The sequence below is a fragment of the Falco peregrinus genome, chromosome 1 (assembly GCF_023634155.1).
Source record: "Falco peregrinus isolate bFalPer1 chromosome 1, bFalPer1.pri, whole genome shotgun sequence".
NCBI lineage: Eukaryota > Metazoa > Chordata > Aves > Falconiformes > Falconidae > Falco > Falco peregrinus.
In genome coordinates this window covers 101,945,537-101,970,989 of record NC_073721.1, presented here as the reverse complement: position 1 = coordinate 101,970,989, position 25,453 = coordinate 101,945,537, and the positions used below count along the sequence as shown (strand labels likewise).

Sequence of the window (25,453 nt, the reverse complement as noted above, 5' to 3'; positions counted from 1 at the left end):
TGGACCGCAGCACACAAGGTTGGGAGGTTTCCCGGAGCAATGCTCGAGAGGACATGGCCCGTCTCCAGCCAGTGCGCAATCTCCTGATCCAGAAGGGTCAGAGGGCTCTGCCGAAGTGGAGCAGTTCAGATCAACTTGCTTCTGTGTCCATCCAGTGCTGCCTCCTTCTGCCATGGCTGGGGGAGAGGCCCCAGCGCTGAGCTCCTGCCCCACACATGCTTCCTACACCCAGAGGCACCAGCTGCAGCCCAGTTATACCACAGTAGTTTTTCGTAGCCAGTTGCAAAGGAGGCAGTGGTACAAAACCAGCTTCAGCAGGCACTCCTATAAACCGTCACATCCCCATTTTTTTTTAATTTGAGTCAGTTGTACACAAACTACACAAACCACTCACCATAGAAAAAGCAGCAGGGTGATGTTGGCTGCGGTATCGGGAGCTGGTTGCACTCTGGTTTCTCTCCGAGTCTTTATCGAAGTCTGTATTTTACTTAAGACTTGCCAGTTTGTCAGTTCTTAATTCACTTACCTGGTACTTGCAATTTAGTAGTTATTGTGATAACATATGTGAGTATTGCAAATGATAAAGCAATCTACAAAAGGAAAATATCTTACATCTATTTAGTAGCTGTTATCAACCCAACCAATAATTTAAGGAAAAGAGAAAACAAAAAGTTTCTTTCACAAGACTTTTGCCCTGTATATCGTGTTGACCCCTATTATTTCCACTGACATTCTTTATTTGCTGACTTCTAAACTAGTATTTCATTACTTAGCCCAGAATTGCTAAGCTGACTGGCTCAGAATTACTTACATTGCCCTAGTGTTTTTTTTTTAATTATTTACTCAAAATGCAGCATTTTTCCAGTCCTCTAAAACATTTGCAGTCCTCCAGGATTAAGTCGGTCAGAGATCCCTTGAACCGATTCATTTCAGTTGTGCAGGTGACAGTTGTTTGGACCTGTTAAGGTAATAATGTTTATCTCTAATAATTCTGTTTAATTGCCTCCTTGGTTATTAATGGGATGGAAAGTGCATTGGCCTCATGACATCAGTGTATGATTCTTCTTGTTTCCAAATTCAGAACAAAAATACTTATTGAACACAGTCCTTTTCACATCATCATCAGCAATTTTACCGTTTTAAGAAGATGAAGTAAGCATCTTCTTAAACGTTAACTAAAGCCAAATGTCAGCTTAGTTGCCCTGTCCTATTTAATGTACTTGTGACTGATACAGGGCTTGATTGTTCAAGACTGCAGCAATATGAAAACCCCACTGAAATCCTAAAGGGTCTTCGGGGGTGAGCTCAACCTCCCAGATGTTGGTATCTTTGCTACTGACTGCCAAAATTACTTCAGAGATTGAAATGGGCAATGACTGACACAGCATACGGTCTTATCGATTTCGTTAAAGCTAGAAATGGCTGCAATTCAAGTTTTAAATTAGTCTGAAAGGCAGCACGGTACTTTTCTTAAAGCCAATGGCATTCTTAAATTTTTTTTGCAACAGCAGGCATCTTTCATACAATGTTTTTAAAGGCTGGATCCTATGCACCATCCGCTCTAAGTGCTTCTAATGTAAAAAATTAACCAGCTGTAGCTCAGAGATGGAAGAAAATAGCTTAACTCTGATAGCACAGTGCAGAAATGGCACAGAGCTACAGAAATACACCATGGAAGTGCCCGATGGCCAACGACATCATCGCTGCCGCTGGTAACATCAACTGACTATGACCTGATCTTGTGATTAGGGCTCTGAAGGTACCCACATCCCTTTGGTTGTCCCAGGGGTTATGTTACATCAGGCAGATTTCTCTCTCCCTGGGTACTCTGGGGCTCAAGCTTGGTGCTGCCGTGAGCGGGGCAGCGGAGGGGGGGCTGCATCCCTGCTGTTCAGAGGGCTCCTGCGGTGGGAGCACCCCAGCCCCACCGGCGTGGTGCTTCTCCTCCTGCTCACTGTGCATGGGGCTCTGTGGCATGCTAGGAATGACACTGTCGCTCTCGTCCTCCAACTGCATCCCCTTTTATTTTATGGAAAAATGAAAAGCCTATTTTAAAAGATAGCTATTTTGGGTGTGTGTATGGGGGTGGTGGTGTTATTATTTCTTTTTTATTGCTTTAAAGCAAGAAAAGTTATCCCTTTGAAAGCTGTTGTGCCCATTTCTGTTTGCAAAGGCAGATCTGTACGGACAAGGAAGCCTGAGCCATACTTCTGCATGACTTTTTATCCTGCAGGGTGGAACAAAGAAACGTGGCAAATAATTGGCCAATGCACTAGTCAGAGCTCAAAATGCTTTCAAGTATTAACTGGAAATTTCAAAAGTCCTTTTGTGCCACCAGGACAATATTGTGTTGCTGGTTTCCCTCCCTTCAAATACTTGCAAAAGACATTTGCATAAAGTTTGCTGAATTCACTGTGAAAGGGCATAGTGAGCTCTCCACAGAGCATCGTTAACCTCAGCTCCTCTCCTTGTCCAGGCGTGTCCTGAGCAATCAGCTTATAGCTGAGCCACAGATCATAGGACCAGTCAAACTACACACTGGAGAATTTCCTATTCATCCTCCCCTTGTGTTAATAAAGTGGCTTGCAATAAATGTGATCATTTCAGTAAAAGATGTTGCTCAATTTCTTTTTTTCTGCTCAGCTATTACCAGTCCATCAAAGAAAGAAATTATAGAATGCGTCATCAACGTTAACTATATCACCATCTCTCTCCCCTCCTCATTTTTATTGTCTTCATAGTTAAATTCCTATAACACATTACCTCCAGTTTACCTAGGGTCTCAAAGGGATCTGATTTTCAGCCATGCATGGCATACATTAGCTTCTGTTGAATGACTATTTGTATTGGAGGAGTGCTGAGAAGCTCAATGCATAGTACAAGAAATGTATTGAAGACAGCCCCGACTGAAAATGCTTGCAGTCTGTTTGGTTACTAAAGATAACAGGAGGGGAAATAGCTGCAAGGTGGGACAATTCTCATGTCCCATCTGCTGTTGCTACCTCTCAATCTTGTATAATACCTAGGTGTAAAATCCTCAGCCTTTTTCTTGCCTCTCCTTGCATTTTCTTTCATGCTTGTTTTTTCCTGACGATCTGGTCTCAACTCCACTGCTTGGAGAATCTCTTCCCGGCATCTGTCTGCTGTGTTGGATCCTCTTGTCTCCACTATGTGTTGGAGCTGATGCATATGCAGACGCAGGTACTGAGAAATGTCTAACGTAGAGTGGGGAAAGTACCCCTTGAGAATGAATGAGAAATTCAGGTAAAATACAGTGCTAATGAATATCTCTGTATTTAAAGTTAACTCATGATGAGTGGGCAGAAAACTCCAGGATATTTCTTCAGGACCCTAAGAGAAGAAATTTGACCTGCAGCAGCTGGTGGCAAAGGCAAAATGAGGCTAGACGTGACCGAGATGGTGATGTGCCATGGAGAAGGCTCTGCCCTGTGAGGTGACATAGAACCTATTCTCCATGTCCCAGTGCAAAAAAGGGTGGCTGCAGCCCCTCAGTGAGATGTAGTACTGCAATCTATTCTCATCTTCAAGTTGTCAGCTGTTGGGCAGGTGTGACCAGCGTTGCAGTCACTGTTTTTTCCTGGAGGCACTGCTCACTGGTGTTAATCTGCCTCCTTTTCTCTCTGAAACAGGTGCCATGGAGGAGTACAAGTCCTTGAAAAAGAGGAAATCTGCACAAATTTGCTGTGCCCCAGGGAAGGGAGAGGCACCAGCCGAAGCTGATGGCTGGACCCCCCTCTGAGAGCTCTTGTGCTCTCTGATACTAGATCTGGCCAGCAAGCTACGACATGGTCCTTCTGTCTGCAGTGGCCAGATGAGATCAGTTCTGCTAAAGCTTTTCCTGTAGAAAATGCAATTCACCCCCAAACACTGAAGTGAATTATTAAAAAAGGCAGTGGGATGCTGCTGTTAGATCCCAGCAGGCATCCATTCTGTAGGTATAGGTATTGAAAGGGCCCAGAATTTTATTCTTTTCAAAAATACTGCAAGGTAGTAAAACTCTGTGGAGGTGAGTGGTATTCTGAGTCTGTTCGGGACGATTTAGACAAAGCAGCCTGTGTAAGAAGTATGCAGTTGCTTTGTGCCTGGCAGATAACCAACACTGTGGTACCTCTGATTTTTCTTCAGATATCACTTTACCTTCCTCTTCTGTCACTTCACCTTCACTTCTGTCACAGATAATTGATTATCTCACCTACCTACAATTCATTTTTGGGAGTTAATTTCACCCGCATGGAAATACCCTGGAACTTCAGACCTGCCAGGAGTGTTGAAATGATACTATGATCTGTGCCCAGCTTACCTGAGAGCTTGTTTCAGCATGGATCGCTCTGTTTATCTGAAAGGGATGGAGCTTCTACTTGTAAAATCTGTGGTGAAAAGGACAACACTAAGCATGTATGTGCAGTTAGATAACATGCATATTTTGCAGAGTTTTAAGATGATTTAATGAGTGTGGAACACACGGGATTTCATGCACCCAATGACTAAAGATTATCCCAAAGTATCCTGAAGCTTTTAAGAACCAGCATGTAATGAATCCACTACCACTACTTCTCAAAAACACTGCTCTGCTGGTCTCCTTCTGGTGGCTTTTATTCTCCTATGGTGCTGTTAATCCAACTGTTTTCCCCAAAGAAATAAACATTGCTCTGATGAGTTCTTATAAAATGCCTGGCAAACATATAAATCTCCAGCTGATGGCTGGTACGTTGTAAATTACTAAAGCTGCCCCTACAGTTGACGCCATCAAAGCAGGCTGGCTTGTCCTGACACTACTGACCTTCTCATCCATATTCATAACTCTTTTCTCTGCCATTCTCAAGTGAGGGAAGAACATCGCTGAAGATCGACACAGTGGAATATGATTTTAACTTCACAGGGCAGAAACACGGTGAATCTCCAAGTGATTTAATGAATTATTCCCTGCAGGCCAGCAAATTATGAACCTTCTCTTCCTGTAAGGTCTTTGCTGCTACATTGGATATTACTGTAGACATATCCTTCAATTTAAAGGGAACTATGATTTTTTTTTTTTTAATGTACCTGTTGAATATTGCATCAAAGCTTTTAATCTTGCAGGCAAAAATTATAATGCAATAGAATACAAGAAACCAAGAAGATAGCTTCAAGCAGAACTAACATTTTCATTAAACCGGAATGGTATGATCTAGTACCAGTCAGCAGTGCAAACACTTGGCTACAGAGACAGTAGTAATGATTCCTCTTGAGATGCAACTGTCTACTGTAACCTAAAATCTCCCTTCTTTATTTGCCTTATTTATAAAGCCAGCAAAGAAAGTTCAGCAGCCTTGTATTCCCAGTAAAATACATTAATTTGATCAAAGCATACAAGAATGGCTTCTTTTTCATAAGTTCTCTTTCGCCCATTGCTGAGTCTCTAAGTCTTGTCTTAATAAGTCTCTCAAGCGAGGAACAACTTTGTGCAGTTCATAAATCAATGAGCTCCTGTTGAATGGCAATCTTGGTTTTCTTCAGTGTAAACTGATGTTTCCATTCAAACTGGGATTTTCATCCTCTTCATGAATATCAATCAAATGGCCTCAGTGAACGAAATATCAAGAGGGTTTTACTAGAAAGGTGTGAAACTGATCCAATGGGAGAAGTTCTATAAAGCATCTTCTGAACAAGCAGACCCTTGGGACAGGGCAGCAGGGGATCAGCTGCATGGAACGGGGCCTGCGGCAAATGTACTCCCAAAATAAACCTTGGGCTGGCTCTGAAAATGCACAAGCACATGAGAGGAGTGCTAGGGGAAAGAAAGGAGAAGAAAAAGAGGTGGTTATTGGAGCAATACTGCTTAAGGAAATCTTGCATCCCTGGTATTCAACCAAATATTCTTGCCTTAGCGTTATAAAAACAACAGAGGAACAAGAGAAGGAATTTACTCATGCTTCGGAGGGCAAAGTACAGCCCTCTGGCCATGCATTGCATTGGGTTCTCCAGGCCATGTGAAATCATTTTCCTGTTTAAGTAGGCTTGCAACCTTTCTCATAAGAAATACGCACATTCATGAAAATTAATTGAACGAATAAGAGGAAAAAAACTGAAATAGAGATGATCTCAAGCTGCCCGTTGTTCCCGTTTTCCCACACAGGAGTCCTCAAAACCCTGCTGCTTCTCTTATGAAACCAATCAACTTTCCCTGAGAAGCTATTTCTTTAAATGTAATATTGAAATGGCTCCGATTTGCCATAAGGTGATTCCTATTTAAGATGCTACACCATACAGCCATGTATCATTTGACCTAATCTCATCAGACAGCACGACATCGTCATTGCTGAGCTTTTGCTAATTAAAAATGCCAAAAATGAGATCAGTTAAGCTTATGTTTTTAATTCTTTCAGCAAAGTTTTATACCACACAAATCCTAGATGAGACATTCTGACAATGTTCATACTACACCAGTGCCACTCTTTTATTTATTGCATTGATATTTCTTCACCCCACCCCACCCCACCCCAGCTTATGAGGGTCATAAATTAAAAATAGCTGTATGATTTGGGGTACATAATAAAAAGAAAATATTTTTTGTGTCATGGCAGGGGAATAAACGAGGGTGACTGGAGAAGGCCATACTGCACATTCTGAAAATAAGTGTTATCACATACAGGATTTTATTTTAGTAAATTCCACAGTAGTAAAATTAAATTTCATGTTGGTACATAGAACTATGTTGTGGGTAAAAAAATACAGGAAAAATCCTCCAGCTTGTATAAAACAAGAATGCCAAACTGAAGCCATTTTCAGTAATGCTACGATGCTCCAGCTAAGAATCTGTCCCTATAGCTGGTTGATAAATGGGTTAAAAATACTAGTATTGTAAAAAGCCATCTTGTAGAACCATCCAAAAGACAGAGGCCTGTCCCAGTCAGACTGGATCTCTGCAGACATTTATGCCAGTGAATAACCATGCACATGAATGGTCTTATTGTTTTCCAGTTGACTAGGCAGGGTAGGGGCCTGTTCCCGGCTGTACAGGAGATGGGAATGTTGGCAACCAGCACAACTGGCATATTGGGCAGAGTGAAAGATTGATGCTTAGACAGAGAGGAGGGGCAGATTGCTTTTGCTGGTCCAAACTCAGTTCAGCAACGTTGTTACACCAGCCTAACTAAAATTAAGATAAACAGCCATACTCTTGACAAGTACCTAGTAATTTAAAAAATCAATCAATCAATAAACAAAAAAACTCAAGGGAAGGATTTTCAAAACGGTACCTAGAAAGCACATATCCAGAAGGAGGATTATTTGCATTTTACAATGATCCAGCTTATGCTGATACCCAGAACCGATGATGAAAAGGTTTGGTCTCGGGCTCTATAGGAAAGGGCTCAATCTTGCACTTTCTGTTGGCAGGCATCAGCACCATTAGCTGTATGAAGAACGCAGGTTCAGACCTGCAGCATCTGCTTTCAAAAGTCCACAGATTTTCCCGCTCACATTAAAAATCAAGGCAAAAATCCTGATCTGAAGTGAGAATGCTGCAGGCACGCACCGGGAGTGCACAGCTCCCTGCGGCAGGGCCCAAAGAACTGGCCTGGCTGCAATTTTGGCTTTCTGGGAAAGAAAGTCATTGCTGGGGAGCAGAATCTGTCCAAGTGAAGAAGGGGGTTAAGAAACCCTGTGTGACCTACGTGGGAACCTCACCCGATGCATCTCAAAGTAAGATAGCAAAGAGCAAATGAAATAATCTTGGGGAGCAATGCCTGACAACCACTTCTGCAGTCTCTTTGATGCAAGGCATGCAGGAATTAATGAGCTGCACACATGCCTGTGAATGTATGTGCATGCAGCTGTGCACACCTGATTTCAGCCAGCCTGTGATGGGTTAACTGGGCAGAGTTCACCTAGTAGTCCTGCACACCTTTACTTAAAAGCTACCCATCATGTCAATATCTAAGCAATAATCAAAATTATTTCTTCCCCTTAGCTCATGCGCAGGGAAAACGGCCCTTTTGGGGGAAAGCCACATGGGATATCTGGATCCGGCTGTGATCAGCCTGGAACAGAAGCCTCTCTGCAGCAAGATGCAGCAAGACAGTTCGTATTTGGGAACTCTGTCAAAAATCTCCCTTACATCAGAGCCTGGCAGAAAGACCTTGATTTAGTTCAGCTCCTCTGGGGATGGTGGGGTATTAGTTTTGAAGCAGGGATCTAAGCTGGCTCTGCTCCAAGTCGTGATAGCTGTGGATTTTCAGGTATTTCAACAAATAGGTATTTCAGTAGCACAGATGACCTGATTCAACAGCTCTGGATACAGAAATCTGGTTATCCTACAGCCCTGCAACCCGCTGTTATTCTTCTGCCCGGACGTTTTATCTCACCTTCAGCCTCCTTGTTTACTAGGAATATGAGTCCTTTGGGAAAAGGAACTGGTCCTTACCCTGCATCTGCACCACGTACAGAACAGTGAACCTCTTGCTCCTGGGTCATGCAGGTTAACACAGCCATGGGCACATCCCTCGTAGTTGAAGGTGGTGGTGCTGTAGATGAATGTAGAGATTTGCATGACAAGCACCTTCTGTTGCAAACTTAGGTCAGCCACATTGTGCTGCTGTTGCTGCACCCAACTTCTTGAGGTCTTTCCCAGGCCTTCCCTCTTCCCAGCAGGAAGAGATGGTTTTAAGACACTTAAATAGTATTATACTTCCAAAGGCAGTTGTGTGTTTGGTCAGCCTGTGTGTTTAAGTAGCCCAAGGGTGGCAGTGGCTGCCAACAGGGCTTGTTCCAGTAGGGGAAAAAAAGTAAAAATGAAAATACAACAGTGCAACAGTTTGTTTTCCCTGCAGACACACTCTCTGCCTGGGATTTAGAGATGGCAGTGTAGCTAGCACCAGGCTATTCTGCAGAACCTGGTGCTCACGCACTATTTTGGGAGCAGTGAGGAGAGAAGGAAGGACTCCACTTACTAGTGTTTTTATTCCTTGTAGATCAGTGGAATAAAATAAAGAGGCTGTAATGCAGCATTCAGCCAGGCCCGGTGTATTGGCCTAAACTGCATCTTCAATCAGGTCAGAAGACACACGGTGGGAACAGGGACTATTTTTCTTCACTATAAACAGGGAAATACTGACAGACTGCTCAGATAAATACATATGTATAAATGAATGGTAAATGAGTCTTAAAGAGACACTAAAGCAAACACTAACCTTTTTATAGTAACTTATAACAAAGATTTGCCTAGATGGCAGGCTTGTATAAAGAAGTAAATTATCCTGCTTCCTTACAGCAGTATAGAGATGCTAAACAGATTGGCTCATAGAGCAGCCTCTCCAGTAAACAGAAGTAGTTCAGGAAGAAGTGAATAATACTCATAAACACTTAGGCTATAGGTCAGCTAAATCAATAAAAAACCAACACTGAACAACAGGACAAACTGGCAAACGCGTTTAAAGTCCATTTTTATTTGTAAAGAATTTTATTGCTTTATGGCAGCGCTCAATGAAAAAGCCTTTAAAGTGCCCCGGAAGTGGCGGTTGCTCACTCCATCTCCTGCCCGTCGTCCGAGGGACACGGCATGCTGCAAGGGTGTGGTGCTGCCACCAAGGAGATACCAAGAGTGCTCCAATAAAACATAGATGCTGCAGCCTCAGCCAGCTTTGAAGCCTTTGAAGATAATCACACCTTGAAATCACCCTGGGCATGATGTATTTGCCAGGGAAGAAGGCAGTAATACTATTGATTAAATAATAACAAAGTCCTACTGCTCTTCAGAAAGAGGAGTAGTGTTTTCCTTCCCTCCTCATGGTCCTACTGCAACCCTCTTTGACCTTCTCGGCTCCTCAGCCTTGCAGTAAGGTTGTAAGGCTAGGAGAGGGTGCATGGAGTAGTGTTGCAATCAGACTGCCCCCAGAAAGTGGCATACTGGACCTGGGGTTTCCATGCCATCAGACTTTATTAAGGTTACATCCTGAGCCAAAATTCCAAATGACAGCATAGAAGACACAAGGGAAGCTCCTGCAGCTGACTGAGAAACGATACGCAACACCAAATGTACACTGTACAAATGCAAAGACACCTTTTCAGCTGCAATATGAGCCTGGGGAAATGTTACTACAAACTTGCTGTCTTCCTGTAGCCTTCCTCCAGTGGCCTGTGCCAGCTGGGACCAGAGAGACGGCGTGAAACTGCTGCTGTTCGCAGCTCCACTGACTTCTGCAGGAGCTGGGGGCTTGAAAAAGCTTTTGGATTGTCCAATAGTTGGATCTGTTACCACCAGAGATACTCAAGTCTTCCTCCCGATGGGAAAAAGAAGTCGTCATTGCTCTCTGCGCTTCCTGCTCTTTGGGAATTTTCTAGTTACCTACAACTGACAAGTACTGATAAAATGGAGCATCCTTTCACAGCACCTGCCTGGGGCTCTTGCTCCATGGTTGGATCCTCGAGATGGATTTGGTGCTGCCAACCATCAGGTGCCACTCTGCAAGAGGGCCTGAGGGATGGGCGCCAACCTGCCCTCCAAAGCCCAGGGGCGAGTGAGAGCGAAGCGGCTGGTGCTGGGGTCACTGGGGCGAAGCGGCTGGTGTTGGGGGTCACTGGGGCGGGAGGCCAGCCTGCTGCCAGGGCTCGCTCCAGCGGCTACCGGAGGCGCCAGCTCCTGCCCTGCCACCTTGCCCTCGCCTGCGAGGCCTGCCAGGGTCGGGGGCAGCCGCACCCCGGGCGGAGGTGCCGTGAGGCTGCCTGAGGGACCTGCGCCGGGCGCGGCTGTCACTGCGCCGGGCAGCCGCGGCCCAGAGACCCCGGCAGCCTCTGCCGCACCTGCCCGCCAGGGGCCGGCCCCGGGGGGAGCCGGGCGGGCGGAGGCCGTGGCCGGGCGGAGGCCGGGCGGCCCGATGGGCCCGGGCAGCGCCGCGGCGGGTGAGGCGGCCGGGCCGCGGCCGGGCCCGGGGCTGGAGCCGCCTCCTGACGTCGGGAACCTGCCGCGCGGGGGCGGGGCGGGGCGGGCGCCGGGAGCGGCCCGCGGGGCAGGCAGAGCCGGCTGGCGGGGCGCGGCGCCCGGCCTGCCACCGCGCCGAGGGCCGCAGCAGGTAGGGCGGCGGGCGGCTCTCCGCCGCACCGGGCGGGGGGGGCGGGCGGGCGCCGGCGGACAAAGGGCCGGGCCCGCCCCGCGCGGGAGGGACGCGGCACCGCACCTGGCCCGCCGCGGCCCTCGGCTGCTGCCCACCCGCCTTGGCGGCGAGCGCGGCCCGGCCGGCGGCCCTGGGGAGGAGGCCGGCAGCCCCGCAGCCCGGCTCGGGGCGGGGCTGAGGCGGCCGCGGGGCTCGGCCGGCGGCTCCCGGTTCCCCTCCCCGGGCGCTTTGTCGGCGTTTCCCCGGCAGGGCCGGGCGCGGCGTGGCGGGGCCGCTGGTGTGACGCCCCAGCGGGACGGAGTCCCGCACCGCCGGCTCCCACGGCGGGTTTGCGTGTCCGCAGCGACAGAGAGGGCGGCGGGGTGTGCGGGGTGTACGGTCCGCTCCCCTGCCCCCCGCCGGAGGAGGCCGTGCATCCTTCCGGCGGGTGTCACCTGCGCTCCCCGCGGCCGCTGGGGCGGGCAGGCCGGCGGGCAGGCCGGGGAACGCCGCGCAGGGCAGATGAGATGGAGCTCTCCCTCCCTCGGTGCATTCCGGAATGCAGCTTCGATCCGGGGAGGTGGGTGAGGGGAAGGGGAGCGCCTGCTGCGTGCCGCTTGGTTTTCCTTCGGCCGGGAACAGGCGACATGACGGGAGGGGAGGCCGCGGGCCGGGCTGCAGCCCCCCAGCACCCGCAGGGATCCCCCATCAGCGCTGCCCCCGCAGGTTACAGCCGCCTGCTGGGGGGAGGAGAGGGGCCGCACACCGACCCCTCGCTGGGAGCTGTGGCCGGTGTGTCCCGGCCTGGAGCAGCAGCCTGCCTTGGGTCCAGACCAGTTCGTAGGGTGAGGGAGGCAGGAAGGATCTGTGGGCTCCCGACTTCGTATCAGCGTGGAAGTGGGATGAGCAATAGGGAGGCTGTTCTCCTCCCAGCGTGGTGTAACCGCTCCTGGGAGTGTGCTGGGAAAGGTTGGAGGAGCCGGGTTGTGTCACCTCACCGATGTGCTGGTCCTCATCTTTGATGATGGGGGAAGCTCAAGCTGTGATTCGTGCACAGAGCTAGCAACAAGGAAATGTTCTGGAAAAGAGGTTGTCTTGGTTTTTTTCGTTGGTGTCCGTCCCCCCCCCCCCCCCCCCCTTTCATAACTTCTTTGATTGGATTCAGCTGCATGCTATGGTTTTTTTTTAACAATGCATTTTTCAGGCCCTTGCTCTTTGCTGTGGGAATAATTATTTTCAGGGCTGCAGAGCTCCTACACGTGGCACATGGACAGCAGATCCTGGCACACTTCACAACTGCTTGTTGCCATGAGAAATTTAAGACATGAACACGAAGTGCAAGAGGCAGCGCTGGGTCCCATGGCACAGGGAAATCTGGGAACTGCAGCTATGCACTGGTGTACTTCTACACTTCATTAATAGCTCACGTGGTTTTTTTGTGTTTAGGATGTGTAAAGATTAAGTGCCAAGCGCCAGAATGAGCGTGACTTCGTGGTTCTTGGTGAGCAGCACTGGCATTCGCCATCGGCTCCCTCGGGAGATGATATTTGTTGGCAGAGATGACTGTGAACTGATGCTCCAGGTAACATGGCTTTTTTGTTATTTTTTCTGAAGATGCAGATGTGAATGTAACGCTGGGAATCTGTCAAGATGTTGCGTACTTTCTTCAAATGACATCTTTTAAAAGGAACTTCCTTTTTTATGTTGTCTGTGGTTTCCAAGAAGACATAATATGTTTGTGAAAGTGCAAGTGAGGTTTCTTTCAAGTTGCCATGTCATCAGATAGATAGGAGCTCTAGTGGTAGGAGACTAATAAAAATAGAGTAACTATAATGATGCTACTAGTAGTAAGCAAAGACAGACCATTTTGCCCTGATCTGTGATTATGCTGTGGTTTTTGTAGCTTTTAATACATCCACTGTTGACTAGTACATGCAAACTGAATGGGGGCAGGGTTTTTTTATTAAATTGTCGGTGCTTGTGCCTCTCACTTAAGTTTTTTTTTTTTTAAATTATGGTAGGAAATACTGATGTTTAGCAGAGAAACTAGGTGTTTTGGTGGGGTGAGTAAGGTGGTGACCTCTTCCCAAAGTAACTGTGTCACTTGGGCAAATCTGCAGTTAGTTCTTCCCTTACCAGCATGTGTCTCTGCTGGACCTAGTCCAACGTGTGTGAAGTGTTGACTGTGGTCTGATGTTTGACAGCATTATGTAGTGGATGTCACTCCAAACAAAGGGAGCTGGAATCTTGTAGAGCTTTTGACAGCAGCAGTTTAGCTCAGGAATTTGTAGAAGCTCAGAGTTAAATTAGTGTTTCTGCTAGACCCACCCATGGCATGAGTACTTCAATGCAAAAAAAAACGTTTGATTGCACCTGCCTGTCCCCCATTTGTCCCTTTACAAAGGTGGCAAATGTTGGTGGCAAAATTAGGAAGCTGCCTGTACAATGGGGACTCCCTCCTCATAACTTCCACTGCTAGCCTGGTCACAGGTATGTCCTAAGTGCTTTGCTGATGATCTACCAAGCAGCATGTGTTTGTAGTCACTGCAGGGATTTTCTATGATACGTTAGCAGGAGGTCTGTTTAGGGTTTAGAAGTTCTTGTACGAGGTGTACTTGGAAGGTAAGATATTGTCATTACAACTAATGAAATGTTAGTGACCACAAAAGGAGAGCCTGCAGTTGGCAGTGAATGGCATGGCTGTGCTGCAGTGGCAGAGTCTGAAGCATACTCCTGTTTAACAGCAGATCGTTTGGGTTTTTCCGTGAATCACACTAACTTTTATTTCATGTTTCTACGTGTCTGGCTCGTGAGGCCTGTTGTCGCGATGGAGGGAAGACACAGTCACTCAATATGAGTGATCAGCAGACTTCGTTTATTGTCCCTTACAGTCACCTTTTATGCCTTGTCATAATTAGCTCATACATATTACAAAAGTTAAGCTCATTATTGGTTAGTTGCCTAAATACCAAGCCCGCCCCTAGTTTCTTTTCTGTAGTTATCTGTTCCCACCTGTAACATTCTTTTCCCACCGCGATCTTCCTGTTATTGTGTAACAAGGACAGCCAAAGACAGTGTATTTTTGCTTTACTTCAGATAAGCTGAGAGCGATGTGCATTTTTGTCCAGCCAGCTGGACTATGTCTGTGTGACCCTTTTCAGCTAGCCAGTTATCCGCAGCCTGTAAAGGTGAGACATTAAAAATGTTCTGATATTTTTTGTAAGTCTGCATTTGACTGCTCAGAAACCTGACGGCTGTGTTCTTTCATGGCTTGGAGGGAGAAAACATACACAGTGGCCTTGGTTTCCAAAACCAGCCTATGTTTTAGGGTGCCCTTCTTAATACCTTTTGAAGGTACTTGAGAATTTTTCTTTCTGTCAGGGTTCAGCACTCTCAGTCACATATCTCATGTTGTGCACACTAAAATAAAAGTACCCAAATATCAGTTATGCTTAATATGCATTGCTTGTTTCTTTGGTTATTTATGGGGTTAACTGGACAGTATAGGTTGTAAGCCAGTCCATACCACACGGAGTATTTCATACTTCTTTGTAAGTCTGAGCTGGCTCGTCAATGTTGTGTGTGGACTAGCAACCTTGTGATGCTCTACATTTGCCGTGCCCTTTTTTACACTGAATTGAGATTCCTGGAGGAGCCAGCAGTATCTGTGGGAGTGAAGCAGTTTTATTTGGGGGCTTATAGGTGGTGGTGACATTAAAGGAGGTTTTCATTATTTCAGCAGAGTGAAGGTGCTGGATTGTCCCAGCTGTGTATGTTCATGGGGTGAGTTACGTGTGATCCTTTATAAACATATTAGTTTACTATCTCTAGTAAGAAAGCTTTTTGTAGGATCACATGTAACTCGCATGTAAGGTTTTATTTTGAACAGCACAGCACATTGTTTTCCTAGCTATTTGCTTATAAAGATGTTTTCCAGAGCTACCTTGGGCTCCAAATGAGATGACTGTAGTAAGACTCGGTGCAAAAGAGGAACAGTGAGCAGAGACTTGATACCCAAGCAAAACTGTGTGTGAGCAGATGGAGGATGAGATCTAAAAATAGATTTTTCTCCTACTGTGACAGGCCATGTCACAAAATCATTGTGCAGACTGGCACAGTCATTTGTCTTGGGGAAAGCTTAAGAAGCAGGGCAGTTATCAGAGCAGATGGACAGAGCTCTTGTGACAGTGTTTGCACCTGTAGTATTTCTGTGGTACTGACACTGAAACTGTACATTCACCACACAATTATTTTGCTTATGTATTTCAAAATATTGGCATTTAATCCCTTAAAGTGCACAACTGGGATCACACTGGCAGTGTCTGGGGCATGGACCAGATGACCTGGTTGGTGGTTTTTTGTCTCTAAAACTGTTACTGCTTAGTGATTTCATCGTGATCAGCTTTGTGGTTCCCTGTTGAGACTGTGTGCATTAGACGGCGTGCAAACATATGACACAGAGATAACCCTTGTCCTGGAGGTCTTGCATTCTCATTTTACTGTTTTAGGAGTGTCTTGTTCTTTCATCTTAGAACTGTTGTCTCAGGGTATCAGGTCCCTAAACAGCAAAAAATGATGGCTTTGTCACCAGACGATCCAGCTTTAGTTTTGCCTGTGTTTACTTATTTTGTACAGGTTAACTTAGATTTGCTTTCTGGTTAACGAAGAGGTGAAGGAAACCAGAGTCTTTAAGCTTCAAATTAAGTAGGTTTTATAGTGGGGAAACATAATCTACCTTGAAATCTTCTATACCTACTAAGAGGATTAGAAATACTTTAAATGTTTTTGCAGCACTGTAAAGCTTCTAGTACAAATAAATGCAAGATTTACATTGGGTTTGAATATCAATGCATGGGTGAAAATGCCATGTAGTGTAGCTTATGTAGTGTAGCTTGGAATGCACAGTGTTGTTACGCAGAGTTATGGACTCAGTTCTGCCCTTTTTCTGAGGAATAGTGCTTGATTTCTTCAGCAGTCTCACTGGCTCCCTTCAGGTAACAGTCAACAAACAACAGGAGCGTGGAAATCTAGACCTTCATTAACTTGTGCTAGCGTGTTTTTTCTCTGTGGAGCTTGGTGGTGGTAGGAAGTAATTCTCTGAAAAGGTCTTACTTTTCTCTAAACCAAAAATACGAGGGGTTTTGGACAGCCTTGAACAAAGAAATCCCCCCCCCCCTTGGGAAATACAGTTGCCATTTTTATCACCTTTGATCATTTGCTTAATGTGATGGTTGTTTACTCGGAGGACAAACATTTTGCAAACTTAAAGTTTTTACTTAACCATTAAAACCTTCTCCAATGCCCCTAAACAAAGCATCTTTTGCATTTTTGCTAAATGTAAATATTTAACAGAAGGGAAAGCAGATCATGATTTCCCAGGTTTTGTTTGAGAGAAATGTTTACTGGAAGATCTGGGAAAGCAAAGTGTTTAACCAGTGCTCCCTTGAGTATTTTCCTCTCTTTAGAACAGCGGTTTGGGCATGCTGTTGTCCTGTGCTGAGTGAGTTTGCACATGTGAGTGTGGGTTACAGCAGCAGTAGGTACAGATGGCGTGATTCTTTTGTGGTTTATGCCTTTGTCCTGTGTGCCTTTTAAGACAGCTTGACACTGCGTATCAGGAGACACTGTTTTCAATTGCTTGTAACTCCACTAAACATTGTAACTCTTTAGGGTGAGAGTTTATTTTCTAGGCATCTGTTTTGGGGAGTGTGGTCCGGATGTGATCAGCTCCCTTCTTCAATCTTTGCTGTGAGCAACTGTGAGAAAATGCCATTTTTGTCATGTAAACTATTTGAAAGTATGTTTAACATGTTCTTTGAAGTTCTGGTGCTGTCGAGCTGAGGGGTGATGCTCTTGATGGTTTTCAAGAGTGAATGCCTAGGTCAGGTGTGATTTCCCCCCCCCCCCCCCCCCCCCGGGTCAATAATCTAAATGTGTTTGACCAAATTCCAAGTCTTTGAAAAAAGTTGGGAGTTTGCATGTGGTCTGCAGGGACTTGTTTGATACTATTGTCTTAAGTCATATTTCATATGGGAGAGAAGTCGGTGAGGGGATCGACTGGAGGACGGAACTGTCGTAGGTCAGGCAAAGAGGAACTAGGTGAAGGGATGCACAGGGCTGGGGTTTAGATGTAAGAGCAATGGCACTAGATTAGATCAAGGTGCATCTAGCTCTGTATCCCTGACTCAGACAGTGGTCAAAGCAGCTGTCAAGGAAAGTGCGAGGGCAAGCCAAGAGTATAATGATACTTCCAGAGTACTAGCTTAACCTCTTGACCTGTGTTTCAGGAAGCTAGAGGCCAGATCTTTGCATCTGTTTGTTGGATTTCTACCCTGTAAAGTCTCGCCAGGAGATAAAGATTTGGCTGAACAGTGAGGCACAGCAAGTTGTGTCATTTGTGAAGAGTGAGAGGAGGAGCAGTAGAACTTGAAGAAGTGGAGGGTGGTGCATATAGGGCAGAAGCTATTCAGTGTGGGGAAAGAGGGCGTTACAGGACGTGAGCATCTCCCTTAGGCCTGAGATGGTTAAAGACTTGCTTTTATTCTGATATCAGCAGAAGCTGTGAAAGCTACTAGCCAAGCATCTGTCACTGGTCCATATGGGACATTGTATGCTGCTTATGGTATCAGTTAGTTCAAGTGGTAGAGGCTTGTGAGCTGAACATACAAGTTCATTCTGCTGGTGAATCAGATAAATGAATAGACATTTTCAATTTTTTTTTTTTTTTTTTTTTTTTTTTTTTTTTTTTAGCCTGCTTTGGTAAAAAGCTTGGGAATTACAAGCATTCTAGGCACTGAAGGAACATTCTTATGGCTGCTAAGTCAACTGTTTATAACTGCAGAGCAGTTACGACGTACCAGTGTGAAGATTGCCTGTGTAATCCTGCTCTTGCCTGTGTGTATATAGGCATGAAGATGCAATCTGTTATTGTGTCATTACTGGATATTTTTTCCCCGCAGGATCTGTTTAGTGTTTGGTACGCAGGGTGCACGGCACACTGCAAATAATACAGTGCAATGGTGAACTCGTGTGTATGTGACATCTGATCACATTCAGGTTTCATTGACCTGATGTATCCTACCTTCCCTAGGCCGCACTTAAGAATGTGATGTCTCCTCTATGTAGTTAGTAAGTGTATACATAAATAAGTGCAGATAGGTGTGGTGTAGTTTGTCTACACCATTATGCTGGGAGGAAGCAGATGGTGTGAACTTGGTAGATTATCTTTTTCCTGGTACTACTTGGTGAACTGGCTGGGGTGCAGAAGTCGTATCTCTCCACCACTCAGGTATGTGCTGCGTTGGGAGCTCCCAGCAGAAGCCATGGGGAATCTTTGCTGCCTTTTGTGCCCTGATCTCCTTCCCCATGGAAGTGCAGGGCTGAAGTTGGAAGCTGTAGTTGGTGACAGGGCAGTACCCTGCTTGTGCTGTTCTGCTGCACTTATCCAGGGGGTGTAAACCAGCACCTAAGTTAGTCCCTGGGCGTTGGGAACTGCTGAGAGTCATTCATTAGGTGTCACAAGGGAAGTAGGTGTCTCACAGGCAGAAGGGAAAGGATCTAGCCTTGGGAATGTTCTGCATTTTGACAGGTAGTGTTTCTAGGTGCTTGGGCAGCAGCTGTGGGAGGAAGGATGCACATCCCGTATTTCCAGGCCTAGAGTTGTTTTTTTGGCTCTCACCTCTCCCATTGTTTTCCGTTAATGTGCAGTTGATGGGAGTATTATGATGACTGATGAAATGTGGGTTGAGGAGGCTGGAGGCATGGCAGGACTGGCGAACCTGGGAGGGGGAGGGTTCATTGCTGGAGGCAGGGTAGGGAGAGAGGTGATGGTGGCACTGCAGGCAGGTGGTTATTAAGAGTGAGAGGGCTGCAAGTGGCTAGCAAGGTGCTGGGAGCCTGGCCTGTGGAGGGAGGGTTTGTCCCTCTTAGGAGTGGGCAGAGAAAAAAGGGCCCCTTCAACATCTGAAATCCTGATCCAGGCACTAACATGCAGCTCGGCTGCACTATAGAAATTCAGGCTTCTGTCCCACCGAAGATGATGCTTTTCCACACCTCCTGTGCAGCCACATAAAACAAAGGGAAAGCCTGCAGTCAGGATCTGACCCTGGGTCAATTGAACTGGTGCTCTACTTTTGGGAAAGGGGAACCAGCAAGCAAAAACACATTTTACCCCAAAATGACAGCTTAAGATTTTGTGGGAACTATGCCAGCCTCCAAATCCCTTTGCCAAGCTGTGGAGATTACAGTTTCATTTTCCTGGGGGATTTCTCTTTTGTTCAGTGCCTTATTTTTTGCATGAATACTTGGGCCTTGGTCCTGCCACAGATCTGCTAAGCCCATGATCTTGATGCCAGCAAAGCTGAAAGCAGGAGCCTGTGCAGCCTGGGAGCTGTAAAGTGAGTCCAGCCCTGGGATGAGGTGGCTGCACTTGCTGGAGAGACATTTGTCTGCTTCGGCAGAGTCATTTAGAAATGGGCAGCACACACTCCTGGGAGCGATCAGGCTGCCTCTTGTGGGGGTGTCACGCTTGCAACTAGCCTGCGGCAGGACGGTGCATGCACCAAGATTCCGGAAAAATACTGAAGTGGCCAGTATACATAACTCTGAAATGCATCGTGGTGAAAAAGGGAAACTCAGTGTTCTTATTTGCCATTAAATGTTGTGTGGGTTTTCACTTTTGAGGAGCAAAAATTGTGTTTCAGGCCAGAATGCAAGGAATTTGGGTTTTTTTGTTGTGTGTGGGTGTTTTGTGGTTTTGGTTTGGGGTTTTTTTTGTTGGTTTTATTTAAATTGGGCTTTCTCTGTCTCCCTTCTAAACTGGGACGCTAAGAGAGGTTTGTATTTCCTTACTGGGACACTTGTGCAGAGCACAGTACTGGCAGAAATGTAACCTGTTCACTATGGAAAGTATTTGAGCAAATGTTTATTGTGCGTTGCCACCAGAATGCTGCAGTTATCTTGTGCCAGACGTGCACAACAGACTGCAGTGAGGAATAGGGAAACTGCTCTCATTTGTTTATTTTATCTCCAATACCATGATGCCTTGTGGTACTGGCAAGGCTGAGGTCCAAATCTCAACCCCGAGCAGTAGATTTTTGCCCATGGTAATTCTCCTGGGGAAGAAGCAGCAGCATCTGTATCTATGTAGACAGCTGAGCTGTGTCTGCTTCCCGGCCCTGTGGGGAAACCCAGGCTGTCTGGCTGTATTTCTTTTGCTGCCTTCCTAAGCAGGTCTTGTTTCCTTGTAGGTTTTGCTTGGCATCGCTGCAGCTTGTGCTTTCATCCTGAGTGCCTTGTTATCAAGTATCAGACCCTGCACCAAACACAAAGCTGTAGGGTATCTGCAGCACATGTAGCCAGCGTGATACGTGCCTCGGTGGAGAGTCCTGTGTGCTTCTGAAGCTGCTTTTGCTGCTTCCGTGCTAAGCAGGGGCTTTTGCTGATTTGGTGTGCAGTTTCAAGAATCACAAGCGAGCTGCATGACTGATTGGAGACTGATCCAAGATGTTGGTGCTAGTATGGGACTGGCAGACCCAGAGATGCCATTCCTATCTGTGATTTGGTCTATCTACTTAATATGATCTTGGAAGAAGGAAGAGCTGTAAAATACCTCTGTCTTCAGATACGTGCTGCATGTGCATTTTGTCTGCTAGGTATTTAAAATATGATACATTGTAGGCAGTATGACGGAGAAGTAGGACAGCCTTATATTAGGAAGTGATTTGAATGTCTGGAAATGCAAGCCCTGGATGAGCTTAATGTAGTGACAAATCAGTGTCCATGTTTTCCCTTTGGAGAAGTGTAAATGCTGTTAACTACAAAAGCATGCATTGTTTTTTCTCAAGAGTTGTTTTCTTTTGGCAACAGGTCCAATGTTGGGACATGGTGAGAGTGCTGTGTTCTTCCTTCATTCCCAGCCTCTTGGGAGTCTGGCCTTATTTCTTACCTGCAGATCACTAGTGCTTAGGAGGATATTTCCCTTCCTTGCCTTCTTTTCCCCTTCTCAGTCTCATCTGAGGTGTCCCAGCTCTGGTTTTGTTGTTTGGATCCAAGCAGAATCTCAGTGATCCTTGGCATAACTCAGGAGTGCTGATCACCCCGTCACAAGTGCTTTTCTGGTGAAAATGATTGACTGCTAGGGTGTACTGGTTACTGTCTGCTTTTGATGTCTGGATATAGGCACTTCAGGTTTTTTAACACTTTATTGGAAATTCATGGTTTTTTCAGCTTGTACCCCTGTGTCCCCTCCTGATAGATGGATCAGTCTTGCCTTTTGGTGTGATGGTTGTGATTGTAAGCAAGGCTCAGTACTTGGTGCAAGTGTGCATTTAAGCTAGGGAGCCCTCTTATATTTGTGATTCAGTCGACTTAATTGCCGCTTTTCAATTTATAGATGCCCAAGGTCTTCACAGCAGAGTTGCAGACAGTTGGGAGCTCTGCACCCATGGGCTGCTCTTAATATGTGTCGACTCAGGCTTAAATAATTTTCTGTGACTCGGTGGGTCATGCATTAGAAACCACTGGGCTGAAGTGACTTCTGCAGGACTGTTCCTGGGCTCTTGGCTGCTACCAGTCTGCAAACTGGTTAGTCAATTCTTGGGAAGTGGGATGCTCCTCTCTGAGAACAAAAGCACAGTCAGCTGCTGGGTTGCTGCTGTCACAGCACACAAGAGTGGTTTATGTTATATGTGACCGATGTTGAAATAAACCACACCTCTGTTCTCAAGTAAGAGTGACCTTTGGCAAGTCTACATCAAAATAAATAAGGTGTGATTTTAGTTATTTTAAGTTGAGTTTCCTTGGAGACAGGCCCTTAGGAACTCATGCTGCCAGTTTCTGTGATGTTTGCTGGTTTAATATAAACAAAACTAAGAAAATTCCTCTCTTCTGTAAAATTTTATGCTTTTGTGGAGAAGTACAATCTGTACGATCTGTGTAACAGTTTACTGTATTCCTGGGGTGCTCTTTAAATTGATTCTGAGAAGTTGTATCAAGACCGTGGGTGAGATTTTGCATATTGTTTTGACTCCTTTTGCTAAGAGCTGTCTCGAACACAGCTGAATCTTCGTTGGAAGATGGGAAGTTTTGGCATAAATTAGTTGCTTTGGTGACCTCTTCCTGCTTTTACGTATCACGCTGCTGGAATGTGTCTCTGCTCCCCTGTGATGACCCTTGTGTGGTTTGGAACCCCTGAGTGGCTGTAGTCAGCTGTTGTAGAATACAGCAGCCCAAAGGCTGTGCTGACTTACATCAGGGTCAGATGCAGGGCAAATTGAATTTCTGGGAGACAGCTGGTTCCCAGAAATAAACCCTTTTTAAAATGACCTGTGATACATTTAAAATCAGATACCAGAGAAAATGTACCCTAATTTTTTGTCTGGATGAACCTTTTGGGGTGGAAGCCTTTCTGCCTTTGGAACGGGGCTAGAGGGATTGTTCTGCCTTTAAAACTTGTTAATCTTTAAATGAGTGTCTATGACATGCTTTAAAAAGCTGAAGCAAACACTGCTGCAGCAGTTAATCAATATTCCCTCACATCCCATTGGGAACAGTGATGCCCACACATTTGGGTAGGAGAGGTATGAATGAAGATCTTGCATCTGTGCCGTGCAGGCAGGACCCCTGTGTGCGGTTGCCTTTGAGTCCAGCAGGCTGGAATGTAGTTATCTGAGTGCCCATGGATGGGGAAAGGGGATTTCTACCCATGCTGTGAGCAGGGACTTTCTCCCACCTCTGCTTTGTTGGCAAGGTGCAGCGAGCCCTCCAGGAACCCCAGCCCAGGTCAGTGCCCAGTTGTGGGAATGGACCTGAGCGGGGAGGGTGGTGGAAAGACACCCTTTTGCATCTTCCCAAAGGGTGTGAGTGACCATGTGGTAGGTCAGGTACAACCCCAGCTTGTGTGGCATCAGCTGCTGCAATACCATGAGGCAGCGGCTGGAGACATTCCCATGCTCAGGGCCCTGTGCTGAGGTGTAGGTCCTGGGCAGCATCCCTCAACTGTCCTTACCTGGACCATCCTCACCTTGCAGTGCGCATACCTGCCACAGCCACTCGGGCAGTTGCACATTGGACTGAGGGGCTGTATCTAACGTGCATAGTAAGAGGGAGACGCGGCAGCTTTGCACTGCAAATGCTTAAGACCTGCCCCTAGCTTGAGGTTGGCATCAGACACTACGCGTGGGCATTTGTATGAGGATGAGAGGTTTGTGTGTGCCCCTTCGGGGAGGGAATTGCTGTGCGACACTGCCCACGTTCCGGGCTCAGCACAGCAGGAGATACAAGTGGGGTGTCCCCAGCTGCATTGTCTCTACCTGTTGTTAGGGTTTTTTTGGGAGCATTTGCTGTCCAAGCAGCACCAGTTGGGCAGCAAAACAAAGCGCTGCTTCTTTTTCCATCTGGGACTCATGTGAGCTGACAACTTGTAAATTCAGCAGCGTATGGATAACTATATTAGTGAGACAGCTAGAGGCTTGGAGTCACCTGCCCCTCTCCTGACTGCCTCTGCCTGCAGTGGCATGTCGTGAATGGCGTGAGGGACATCGCAAGGTGGAAGGGCAGTCTTCTGGCCAAGTATGTGCTTGCTCCGTATTGGTACTTCAGGGTTATCCTGGAGAACGGGTCTCCTCGGCTGACATATGCTCTGCAGGGGGAGGAGGTACCATTTATCAGCTGTTAGGATATTACCAATGGGCTTGACATTGGCAGGGGTAGGAGAAATTCCTGCAAATGGTAGCAGTTTTTTCTGGAAAAGCTTCTGTATTTTCACCAAGGAATTCCCCTGAAACAATCTTTGCCTCTGCACGCTTGCAAGGAAGTAGACAGTGGCTTGCTGAGAGTGGTGCTGTGGAAACCAGCGTGTTTATAGTTTGGAAAAGGGAAGGGATTTTCACCGAGAACTTGTTGGTTGATGCCCAGGAAAAGGAGGATTAGCTGATTTAGAGCCTGGCTTGCCCCCTTACTCGGGTAGCACATCCTACCCTCCCCTGGCCTGAGATACCAGGGAGGTCACAGTGTCATGTGCCTGTGCTGATGCACACTGTTCCAGTGGCTGGTTGAGGTCAACTATAGCAAGAATTAAAGTTATGAGAGGCAGTAGGTTTAAATACAGACAGTCTGGTGTCTTTATAGCTGTAACATGCCATATTTGAAAATTATTCAGATTTTTTTCTAACACTACTACCTCAGAAGTCTGGCACTATTCCTGCTAAAGTGTTGTCTTCTGTTTTGAAGATGAAGTGTATTTGGTACTTGTGCATTGTGGCAAAGCCAGTGGAACCAAATCACTGTCCAGTTCAGTGTTCTCCAACCTAGCTTTAAATTTGATTTTCCTGGAGTTGCTTTCTTTCTCATCCCAAGTTTACTAACCTCCCTCCAACTTGGAAAACATCCTAGAATTTAAATCAACTCCAGGACCTAATGCTGGGAACAGTCTATATTGTTGTGAATACATTTGGTTTGTAACTTAAAAAAAAGTTTTCTTCCTATTTTTCAAAGTGAAAAAAAATCATCCCAAATAGGAATGTCCCCAGTGATGAGGCCACTGGCTTCTGCTGGTGAAAAGTGGAGCTCTTCTAGTTAGCACTGGCTGAGATCCTGCCCCCAGGCTTTCAGTTTGACTGGTTTTGTTTTCGGTGTGTATTGATATAACTTATTGAAATTATGGTGTAGACTTGACAGCCTGCAGTGATTTTGCCCTCCCCCCCCCCCCCCCCCCCCCCCGCCCTCAGAGTATTGTCTTTAGTGAGCCGTTTAAACAACCATGGAAGCATTTGCTGTTTAGCCTTTGGTTATTTATAGCAGTAAATAATATTTAATCCTTCTTGCTTTCCCCCTCTCTCTCCTTACCCTATATCAAGTTAGTTTAATGTCTAAATGTTGCTTTGATTAACAGTGTCTCTTATGCCTGACCGGTCTCACGTTCACTGTGCTTTCATTGCCAGTCCCGCAGTGTCGATAAGCAGCATGCTGTAATCAACTATGACAAGGAGAAAGATGAGCACTGGGTGAAGGATCTTGGGAGCTTAAATGGCGTAAGTAGCAAACCTCCGCAAACATCCTGGCTGATGCAGGTGATCACGCGGCGTGCTGAGTCTGCAAGCACTTGTGCACTTACTTAATTCTACTGTTAGACCTTTTTGGGTCACTGCAACTGTTGGCATCAGTTAAGCTAAACATATGTAATTATTTGCAAGACCTGAGATGGAGGTCATGTAGCATCTCATCTTTGAAGAGGAAAGCTTTGGTAAATATTGTATTTCTTTTTCCTTTTCTTCTGATGTCCTTGCAGAATGCTTCAGGGCTCACAAAATCATAGAGCCTCTTGCACAAGAGAAGGAAATAAGTTGAGTCTCATTTTGGGGGAT

General features: G+C 46.2%; 1 protein-coding gene across 1 annotated transcript in view; it reads left to right on the top strand.

The window, feature by feature from the left end:
• Positions 1-10,930: 10,930 nt before the first annotated feature.
• The window catches only part of CEP170B (centrosomal protein 170B), a 60,508-nt gene continuing 45,985 nt past the window's right edge, over positions 10,931-25,453 (top strand). Inside the window, exons 1-3 of the mRNA XM_055808800.1 lie at positions 10,931-11,069; positions 12,537-12,672; positions 25,031-25,120. Coding sequence (XP_055664775.1) covers positions 12,568-12,672; positions 25,031-25,120 — 195 coding nt within the window. The 5' untranslated portion in view covers positions 10,931-11,069; positions 12,537-12,567. The remainder of the gene's footprint in view (positions 11,070-12,536; positions 12,673-25,030; positions 25,121-25,453) is intronic.